The sequence below is a fragment of the Priapulus caudatus genome, unplaced genomic scaffold (assembly GCF_000485595.1).
Source record: "Priapulus caudatus unplaced genomic scaffold, Priapulus_caudatus-5.0.1 Scaffold15, whole genome shotgun sequence".
Lineage (NCBI taxonomy): Eukaryota > Metazoa > Priapulida > Priapulimorpha > Priapulimorphida > Priapulidae > Priapulus > Priapulus caudatus.
This window is the reverse complement of record NW_014577076.1, coordinates 358,179-369,614: the sequence shown is the minus strand read 5'-3', so window position 1 is coordinate 369,614 and position 11,436 is coordinate 358,179. Positions and strand designations below refer to the sequence as shown.

The 11,436-nt window shown below is 41.8% G+C and overlaps 1 protein-coding gene across 1 annotated transcript in view; it reads left to right on the top strand.

The window, feature by feature from the left end:
* The first annotated feature begins 4,079 nt into the window (after positions 1-4,079).
* The window catches only part of LOC106809537 (sperm-associated antigen 1-like), a 10,226-nt gene continuing 2,869 nt past the window's right edge, over positions 4,080-11,436 (top strand). Inside the window, exons 1-11 of the mRNA XM_014812638.1 lie at positions 4,080-4,163; positions 4,515-4,673; positions 4,819-4,896; positions 5,090-5,196; positions 6,071-7,106; positions 7,400-7,574; positions 8,510-8,590; positions 8,906-9,101; positions 9,462-9,569; positions 10,032-10,235; positions 10,588-10,785. Coding sequence (XP_014668124.1) covers positions 4,100-4,163; positions 4,515-4,673; positions 4,819-4,896; positions 5,090-5,196; positions 6,071-7,106; positions 7,400-7,574; positions 8,510-8,590; positions 8,906-9,101; positions 9,462-9,569; positions 10,032-10,235; positions 10,588-10,785 — 2,406 coding nt within the window. The 5' untranslated portion in view covers positions 4,080-4,099. The remainder of the gene's footprint in view (positions 4,164-4,514; positions 4,674-4,818; positions 4,897-5,089; positions 5,197-6,070; positions 7,107-7,399; positions 7,575-8,509; positions 8,591-8,905; positions 9,102-9,461; positions 9,570-10,031; positions 10,236-10,587; positions 10,786-11,436) is intronic.

The window sequence follows — 11,436 nt, the reverse complement described above, 5'->3', positions numbered from 1 at the left end:
CCAATGGCAAGTTTACAGATTCAAGGCTTTAAGTCCATCCGTTAAGCATCTTCGAATCTTGATACAGATATATGAGGGTGCTGACAGAAGAGACCAATTACAAGGGTTCACTCGCAACGTAGACACACCACCCTGAGAAGAGAAACTTGATATCATTGAATCAATCTTGACGTAATGGACTACATAGAAGAGCACTAGATGTCCTTGAGAACTTGAAAAAAGTACTCCGTGGTGCTCAGGTAGATCATTCTGCTGCTTGTGTTGCATCAGCCACCATGAACAGCATATTTTACATTGTATACTATCGATTAGAAACGTTAATTGCAATCATGTAAAGAATAACACTCTAATATGGACTGCAAATGTCTCCTCTTCTCTCTCTTCTTTGAAAATAAAGTTTGATTACTTGCTAATTTAATACGTGTACTAACTAACGAACGTGTGATTTATTAATAAACACGGCCCATTCGGTAAAATCTACTATCTCACTTTTTCACTATTCTGTAAAAACTTTATATTCGGAATAGTCTATACTTACTAAAGAATACTATTAAACTGAGGGGTGTTATAAATGGTAGTTATTTAGCCTCATCCTGAACATAGTCCAGATGCCAGCTCTGTAGATCGCGATGACTCGTCCGTCCGTCCGTCCGTCCGTCGTGTCAACAGTTGGGCCACACAATCTTAAGCGCTTCCGACGTACGGTCACGATATTTCGGCCCGTTGGGTGGGATCGTACAAGAAACGAGTTGGATGTCGAAGGCTGGGGGTCAAAGGTCAAAGGTCAAGAGGGTGCTAAAAGAAGGGGGAACATGGCACTCCTGTAAACTCTAAGGTATAGGGCGAGAAATGCCAGAAGTGCGGCACCAACTTCTAAACGGTCTCAGCGACCTAGGCTCGTCGATAGTCTGGTGGTATAAGCCATCATGGCTAGGAAAAAGCCGATGACTGCTGCGAACTTGGAGGTCCACAGCGTCAAAGGGTCAATGGGCACAGGGCGCAGCATTTTAGACACTTTTATGAAGGACACTGGTCTGGACGGTAGCGGATTGAAAAACTTTTTTAGTTTCAGCGGATGACTAGCATTTTATAGTGGCATTATTCGTGGAAAAGGACCATTGAAATCTACTTATCTGCTGACATTGCGAAGAGTAAGTGTCATGATCAACCTTCTTGGACCCTCAAGGGAGGCGTTCAAACCATGGATTTGTTGACCTGTCCTGTAAACAACTAACGAATTTGACTGCCGGGGTTTGCTAGTAGAATCTATACGATGCCCTGCGGCATGTACTGAGGCTACAATGCTCACAGTGAGATTGAAATTTCAAAAGCCTAAATTTGGCTTAAAGAAGCGGTTATGCTTCCTTACAATCGTATAACTTTGCTATGGCCATTCATGTACTGGTTCAGATTATGGTTACATGTTAACGTATGCCACGCGTGCCCAGTGGGCCTAACTGCCAGGTGCATGTCGTTGTGATAGATACTGTGTGAGTTATTGCGCTGCGTTAAATTGGTTACGGTGAGCCAGCTCTCTATTTGCAAGTTTGCAGCCTGTAGGCTTGCCGTAGGTTAAATAGGATGAGTGGCTTTACCTTATTCTGGTCTTGCAACACTAGTTTGTTGCTCACTACGCTACGACCTGCACGAGCTTCCATCTTTAATCTGAAGACCAGCTTAAACGTACCGCCGCCATACTCTGACGCCAACTTTCATAACGAATCCAACGAGACATTCCTTTCGCAGAAACGGCTTTCCTGATACCATCCCTGTCGCATTCCACTGTTTAGGCGTGTATGTGAAACACCATTTGGGTACTAACAGGAGTTTTTACCTGAGAGATTTCCCACACCTCCACCCACATAGTCACCGCACGCTAGCACGTTAGATGAGCGCTGTCGCTCCGCGGCACTTGGTTAGCTCATCTGACATCAGTCAGATGCAGCTTCGTTAGAATCGCATTAGATCGACTTGCTCTGTGTGGCTCGTGCACCGTGCGGTCGAACAGTTTGGCACAAATCTTAATCGCTCGCATGTGACGGTCACGATATTCGCGACGTGGTGGAGGTATGAATCCGAAACGATGTTGGATGTCCTCGAAGCTCGGGTGTCCAAACGCGGTTCAAGAGGTGCTACAAAGAAGGGAACATTTCCCACCTTCAATAACGGATCAGCGAGGGAAATGCACGAATTGCAGCACAAACTCTATCAACGGCTCGAACCTAGGCTCGTCGATACAGTCAGTGTATCAGATCATCGTAGGCCAAAAGCCAGGCACTGCTGCGAAATTGGAGGGTTCACAGGTCAAAGGTCAATGGCCGACGCGGGCACAGATTTAGACATTTCTCTGAGGCACACTTGCGTCTGACGGAGCGCATTGGCAAAAACTTTTTCCTGTTCTCCAGCAGTGACCTTCACTTTTTATGGCTTTATTGGAAAGGACATGAAAATGTACTCTTCCCGCTGACGATGCGAAGAGTAACGTGTCTGATAACCTTGACTCGTAAGGGGAGGGTTCAACATGGATTTGTTGACTGTAACCAAAGGACTGAACTGCTTTCTGCGATTATTTAGAGCCCATACCCTGTGGTGGATGCTGAGGCTACATTTGCAGTTCCAATTGAAAGACAAAAGTTTGTGAAAAGGTTTACACTCCTTAAATCTATATTTTCTAAGTAGCGAAATCTGGCTATATTGATCAAGCACCGCTGATTGCTAGGCGTGGGCAAAAACCTGGGGCGCAATCATTACTGATGCATGGGGGGCGGGGTCGCGGTGAACTCCGGCATTTTCTAATAAACTATGCACACCTGCACAATGCCAGATCGTCGTTTACATTTTACTTACTCACAGCTGAAGCCAAATGTCACCTGCCTGGAATATTACTGTGGATATTTAGCCTGTACGATCTTCAGCAACTCAATGCGAATTCAGCGCTGTCATCCTCTACTTTCCTTGACTTATCACCAATGCACGAAGTTGATTGCCATGTTTGATTATCTGATTACACTTGCATGCGGCCATCTGCGCCGGGAACACTATCAGGCTAGTGCATACATTAATGACACGAACTCATATTCAAGACAGTTGCGAGGCAGGTAGGAAGTAGGACTGCATTCGTTAGGGTTAGTTTCTAAGTGTTAATACCCTATGCTACCAGCCCAGTTTTCGATTGATCCGACCGTAGCGGTTTAGCGACATTGCTTGAACAGGCTTTCATATACCTTTTGCCAGAAACGAAGCCAGTACAGGGGAGAGCAACAGAATGAGCACTGTCCCGCCGTGTTCCATCGAGGCGTTGCACTAGATTATACACTCATAGAGAAATGATCAAGGTTAAGAGGCCTATTCAAGATCACAAACATGTCAATTATGTTGTGTAGTTCATGACACAGACGGCCAGTTTATTCTTATCCACAGCACTCTGCGTGAAGAAGGAGTTCTACCCAGACTTAACCCAGTATTGTGTAGACCGGCATTAAAAGTCAATTGGATACTACGATAATAAAGCCATAAGAAAGCCAAGCAGAGAGACGCTGCAAGTTTGGCCTAACAGAAGGAGTGGAAAGAAATTCGAGAGTGATCTTTCTGTAAGTATGCATGACATGGTGTGTGACATTGGTGTGCTTAAACATATCTGTGACATAATATCGCTATGACAACAAACATACTTTTACCAGCCTTGTTATCCTAAATGTTTTGTTCACTTCTTTAGAATTGGGTCAGGAATAACATCAAAACGAAAGGGAAGAAGAACTGAGAGATGCGGGAGTTAGTGGACATTGGGACTCTCCACCAACCTGCCACCACGTGAGAAGCTCTGCAGAACCATACATACAGTAGTGTAAGCGTAAGAATCTTGACATCTAAACTCTGTTTCTATATCAAGGACACTTGTCATGAAGAGGAAACGTGAGTTGGTTTAGCTTCTCTTCGAGTACCATTCACTTAATATACAGACGCGCATGCTTATCATGCCCGCATGCTTTTTTTGGTTTAGAAAGTCGCTACACTTTGTCAACAACAATGCCTAATGTAATTTGGAAATACGTAATTGATTGCAATAATCCTGTTGCGCCAGAAATGATGGACCAAGAGAATGCAGCAAGACCAGCAGAAAAGTCGGTCCATTAACCTAGACACCAGTGCATGTACTACAGAAGGTTAGCATTCCGTGGAGATGGAAATAATATATATGTATATATATAATAATATTTTCTTTCTCTATAATTTTTTAAAATACTATGTAAAAAGTGCATTGCAGTTTAAATTTGTATTCCTATTTATTTTTAGAAGTACATGTATGCAGCAGCCCACAAATATAGGACTTCACCCTTATATTTATGCATTTAAATATTTTCATTGTGAATCGGTGATATATGTGCAGATTCCTGATCAGTCGATCTTTGTCCACTAATCCAGTGCTTTGGACACTAACTATGTGGATGATAGATCTTTGAAAAATGAGCCTCTGAACCTGCATGGTGTAAACGAATGTGTGGGTGCTCTCATAGGTTTAACTGTCCAAGAGAGATCTGAGCAAGCCAGCAAAGACAAGGACAAGGGCAACGAGGCTTTTGCTTCTGGTGACTACCAGGAGGCGCTACTTTATTACTCGCGTAGTATATCGTACTCACCGCTGGCGGCTTCCTACAACAATCGTGCCTTAGCACGTAAGTACATGTTGACTAGATATTATGGTAGTATTTGAACATGGGTCAGCTGTGACTTTGTTAATGAATTTTGGTTGTCATGCTAATCTGTGAAATTAGTAATATTATTTTAATATCATACCTGTTATCACACATTTTTACACAGATATCAAGCTAGAAAATTACGAGACTTCCATTGAAGATTGTAACACTGTACTACAAATGGAAGCTGGAAACATTAAAGGTAATTCCTAGTTATTGTATATATATATGTATAGTCTGTGCATATGATATATACATTGTGTATAATATTAGTGTTGCTGGGTATTATAAGACATAGATAATGAAGTCTATCGATTCTTACTAAAAGTTGTTGAGTTATGGCAATATGCACATGTCAAAAACATTATACAAAAAAATGTTGGCTGTTTTTTCAGCACTGATGAGGAGAGGCCTGTCGTACAAAGCTTTGCGGAGGTTTGATATGGCAGAGAATGACCTGGAGCAGGTGCTATCTGCTGAACCACATAACAAACGAGCGCAGGTACATGTTCAGATATCTCTCTCTCTCTCTCTCTCTCTCGCTCTCTCTGTCTCTCTCTCTCTCTCTCTGTCGCTGTTCCTCCTTTTCTTTCTGCCTGTTTTCTTCACTCTCTGCCCTCTCCCACCTTTCCCCCTCGCCCCCTCTGTACATTACTCCATATTTCTATCTCTAACTCTGCCGTATTTTTAATTACTTGTAGCAGGCCTAAACACAACAGTAAGCTTTTTAGATGATACACACACATTACTGAAGCCATCCAGAGAGTTGAAGAGCATACATTTTACTCCTTTTAGGTTTTGTCACATGAGATTCTAGCTGCCAAGCAAGCGAGGCGACGCAGGACCTGTGTTTTATGGCTAATAATTATTAATACAATACTCCTCCATATGCATAACGTATAGGCGAACTGCAGAACATGCTAATAATTAAATTGAGCCTTCTTTGTTGTTTTATGTCAGTAATAAGGTAATCAGATGTTTGATATAAGAATTTAATAAAGATATGATACGCTGACTATACTATCTGAGTTGTGTGTGCAGTCTCTATAAAAATATCTGTAAGTTTTTCCAATTACCATTGTTTCAGGTTATTGAAAACTTATTCATTTGCTAAATATGTAATTGAATTGTTACACATTATAAAATATAAATAAATTTAATATAACATATATAGTAGAATGTTAACAACATATAAAAACCACATTAAAACATGTATAATAACTTTCAGTATAATTTCTTATTATTGTTTATGAATATATTTTATGTTTCAAAATACAGCGTACTGTCAATTGATTAATGTATCAGCTTAATGATTTAAGTAAATAATCTTCAGGCCTTGTGAACATTGTGAAACGAATTTCATATATTTTTTACAGGCACTACTAAATGAACTATACAAGGCAAGTGGAAAGTTGGGAATTCGGCACAGCAAACCGGGTGGCACTGAGAGGAAAGGAAGGCGTATGGTTATTGAGGATGTTGGTAAAGGTGAAGTATCTCGGCCTGACACTGACTGCAGTAGAGCAACAGCTCAAGGTCGGGAAGAAGAAACATCATCCAAACCTGCAAACCAGGACACAAACATGCCCTCTCACTCCAGTCACGTGTTGGGCAAAGGAGCTAGTGCAGATAAGCTCACAAGAGATGATGAGAATTCTATGAGGAAGGCAACGGAACAAAATAATAAAGGTGGCCATGTTCAAATTGATGCAACGTCTGACTCAAAAGAGACTGTTGACGAGACTTCATCTCCCCATTCAGGATCTTCGTCAGCGAGAATGAGTGAAAATTCATCGAACGAGGTCCCAGCATCCACTATGGCCCCTACACCAACTCGGCTAAGCGACAATGAAGAGATGCAACCACCTGCAAGTGTGGACAAAATGGAAGCTAGCATAAAACATATGGAGACAAATTTAGACAAGCAGTCTCAGCGTCTCGATGATGTACTTGAATCTTTGCAGAGTAAGGGTCACAATGTTGAGAAACTAGCTGAAGGACTCAAGTTTCTGCGAGAATCTGTCGAAAAGGGTATAGTCGATAGTGAGACTACCCTGCAGTCAATCAAAGATGGTGAACACGAACTGCAGGCGGCATCAGAGAGACTGCAGAATGAAGAAAATACCGTGAAGCACAATCAAGGAGAGCAGACGACCACGGCTTCAGACATTACGAAATCAGATGTGACAGAGAAGCAGAGCGAGAGGAAAACAACAGAACCTGATGAGTGTACTGACGTTGTGGCGAAACCCACCATGGCAGTTCAGGAAGTGAGTCTCCCGCCGGAACCACCTGCGCCACTTCCTGATAAGGTTGTCAAGCTGAAGGATCAAGGAAATGCATTCTTTAAGGCAGGACAGTATGCTGATGCTCTGGAAAGGTACACAGCAGCCATCACTGTCCTTCACAAAGGTTTGTCTAATCACATATATAACCATGGAGTACATGTCTACATATTGTTGTATGGATGTATATAGAATACGTAGATGCAGCATTTCATAAGATAAGCAGTTCAGTCTAATAGCTAGGGCATTTTAAATGGATACTCTTTCATAATCGCAGCTGTACCTATAACTGTGCAATTTGGACCATAATTGTGTAATTAGTAACGAGAAGTTAGTCTCGTAATGTATGTTGTTATTTGTATGTTGTTCTGGTGTGTTATCAATTGCTACAGTAAAATGCATGATTTTGTTACTTTATAGCGAAAGGTAACCATGCAGGCAACTTGTCAGTATTGTACAGCAATCGTGCTGCATGCTACTTTAAGACCGGTGATTGTCGTGCCAGCATTGAAGACTGTGACCGTGCCTTAGAGGAAACTCCCCACTCGCTCAAACCACTCCTCAGGAAAGCTGCTGCTTTTGAAACAATGGAGAAGTAAATATATTGATACTATGATTGGGGTATCAGCATCGTTAGGATCGCAAATTTTGCACATGCAATGATATATACAAAAGTTATGACATCTCAGAGTTATGATAATCATAATTGTTATTATAGTTTCTGACAACAGGCCTAGTACAACTTCACATAATTACATTTATAACAGGTTTAATGGAAGATTAAACAAGATGAAGTAAACACATTTTTACTTGGTTAATTATCAGGTCACTGCGACCTTTATTTGACCTTTACTTTGACCTTGATCATATTTCCTTTCCACTCTCTAACTCGGCCCCTAATTGACCTAGCGCTACCAAAACCAGGTCACTACGACCTTTATTTGACCTTTACCTTAACCTTGATCATATTTCCCTTCCGCTCTATAACTCGAGCCCCTAATTGACCTAGCGCTACCAAACTTGGTATACTTACACATCTTGGGGAGAATGTGTGTTGCGTACCAAAACAAGGTCACTGCGGCTTTTATTTGACCTTAACCTTGACCTTGATCATATTTCCCTTCCACTCTATAACTCGGCCCCTAATTGACCTAGCGTGACCAAACTTGGTATACTTACACATCTTGTGGAGAAGGTGTGTCGCGTACCAAAACCAGGTCACTGCAACCTTTATTTGACATTGACCTTGACATTGACCTTCATAATATTTTCTTTCTGCTCTATAACTCGGCCCCTAATTGACCTAGCGTGACCAAACTTCGTATACTTACACATCTTGGGGAGAACACGGGGGATACATGTAGTTGGCGACAACTGCCCTTTCTAGTTATCTATGGGATTAGGGTGATGAGGATTGTGAGCAGTGTTATTTTTTTAGCAGTCATTCCTATCTGCCTATCATGGGTGTAAAATCTCAATCAAGTGTGTAAAGCGAAATATTTACTCATTTACTATTACTTTGTATTGCAGATACGGTTTTGCATACGTGAACAATAGGCATGTACTATCGATTGACTGCAATAATCTGACAGCTCAGGAAGGAGCAACCAGGTGTGTGCGTCATAAACCATTGCTAAGGTTTTAAACGTTTACCAATCCTACTAAAATCGAATAGATTACTGCTAAATGCCCTTGCACCTGAATATGCAGGTGCCACTTGACGAATAAGTTTCCGTATCCCATTCATGATTTCATCGCATTGTAATACTGTGCCAGTTTTATGTCTCAGATAAAGAATGTAGATATGAGTGACACGTATCTACGAATGACACACATTGAACTCAGATCATACGTTACATTTAGAAAATATAAATACATACATATATATGCATTATAGCATACTCTACATTGTAAATTTACATGCAGGTGTGCAAAGATGCTGCAGGAACTACAGGGTCCTGGTTGGCGGGTACAGCTTCCCAAAATTCCTAGTGTGCCAGCTGGTCTGTCCTTGTTGGATAGGACGACAACTCCTGCAAGTGTACAGCAGAGTGTGCCTGAACCAACACCAGCACAGAGATTTGAGGAAGTCAAAGTAAAGGGGAATGCATTTGTACAAAAGGTGAATGAAAATTCCACGGGTTGAAGTGTTTTTATGGTGATCGGTACAATGAATATGTGTGCATAATCTCTGGCTAATGTAAATTAGTATATTCATAACTTATAATATATTGAATTGGAGTCGTATTTACTGTATATTTTTATGATTGCTAATATGTGTAACAATAATTCACTTGTTTACGTACCTTCATGCCGATGTCTAAAGGTATGCCGTTGCTATGCGGTCTAAAGTGATTTACGTGATATTTTGACTGTAGTTTGTCTGTTTATTTCTTGTTAGGGATTTGCTTCTGTTACCTCGTATGGCTTCTTTGTGTGTGTACAGTTAATATTTAAGCTGTATTTTATTTTTGGTATATAGAGGAACTATGCAGCAGCCATCGAATGCTACACAGAATGCACAACTTTGTTGCCTGACAAAGCTTTGGGTTTTACCAATAGAGCACTGTGCCTTCTAAAGCTCAATAAGGTTGGCATCAAAGATCACACTTAAAATCCATATTTGTCTTTGCAATATTTACTGGAAGTGGAAGTGCTGTGACACTGTCTTGCATGCTTTGTAATGAGAGGGAGCAAGCATGGTAACAAACTGCTTGTGTTCAAAATCTATCATCCCAAGCTTATCTTCTTCACCATGCATAATGAAGATTATTTACCTCTCGCAGGCAACACCAAAATTATTACTGCAATTATCAGGAAACTCTGTACTATTATATCCAAAAGTATCTAACTCACACTTGTTGTTTGGGTTCATTGAAGTTAGCTATTTCCATAATGTAAATAGCACAGCGTATTCAAGAAGCATACGTTTTGTATCAATTTTAACTAAATACAAACTTTGGAAGTCAGGAGAGTGCATGTTTCTAATAAATAAATATATACACACACCTATATATATACTTCATGTCATACTTTTTGCTTGTGACTGCAGAATGAACAGGCAGAACAGGACTGCACCGTGGCACTTGTGCTGGAGCCAGACAACGTGAAGGCACTGTTCAGGCGTGCACAGGCCCGTCACACGCTGCAGCTGTATAAGCTGGCCATGCAGGACCTACTGCACTTACTGAAGCTAGAACCTAGTAATAAGGCTGCCAAGACTCAGATTGAGACAGTCAAGGAGCTCTACAAACAGGTTATACCATGTTTTTCATGATTTAATAAGTGAATGCCCTTATTACAGTTCTAGTGATTTGTCGAAGTTATATTTTGTACTTTAGTGAGTGATATAGCTACTGAAGAAGACGGAGCAACCTTAGATTTATATAATTAAAATTTCAGTAAAAATTGACATTTTTATAAAATGTGTAATACTTTTAGAGTCCCTCAGATAACTCAACATCTGGTTTAAAAACACAGTATTTTTTTTGTCAAGGATGTTATGCAAACATTTTAAAACACAGTATTCATACTATTGTAATTTTAAGCAAACAATTAATACCATGTTTACGTAATGTCGAGATAAATTTATAAATTGTACCACTCAGGAACTGGAGAAGAAAAGGCAGCAACAGAAGACAACGCCACCTGTTGTGAAAAAGAGGGTTCACATCGAGGAGGTAAATGGAAATAATTCTGAGCACCACATTACTGATCATACAAAATCAAGGAAGGATGAAGGAAAGAACTCAAAAGACAAGAAGAGTTTATCGAAAGATTCCAAACTTCGACCATCAATTAAAAAGGTATTAAATGTGTGCTGACGCTGTGTTCAATCGCATTATTCATTGGTTTACTATGCTTACAGGGGTCGAATTAGCCGCTAGCCCGCTAGCCCGCTAGCCCGGGACTAGTAATTGTTTGGAAGGGCTAGTTAAAGGCCAGGGTGGCTTGCCCGTCGGGCAAGCAAGTAAACAATTCCAGACCAGATTTCGTAATTCGTGAAAGGAACGTGTGTGCTTGAGCGCGTGTCTGTCATGTGTGTGCGTGAGCGCGTGTCTGTCGTGTGTGCGTGAGCGCGTGTGTGCGACGTGTGTGCGACGTGTGTGCGTTAACGCGTGTGTGCGACGTGTGTGCGTGAGCGCGTGTGTGTGACGTGTGTGCGTGAGCGCGTGTGCGACGTGGGTGCGTGAGCGCGTGTGTGTGACGTGTGTGCGTTAGCGCGTGTGTGCGACGTGTGCATTAGCGTACACGCGCTCACGCACACACGTCGCACACACACACGCGCTCACGCACACATGCGCTCACGCACACACGTCGCACACACGCGCTCACGCACACACGTCGCACACACGCGCTCACGCACCCACGTCGCACACACGCGCTCACGCACACACGCCGCACACACGCGCTCACGCACACACGTCACACCGTGTGTGCGTGAGCGCGTGTGTGCG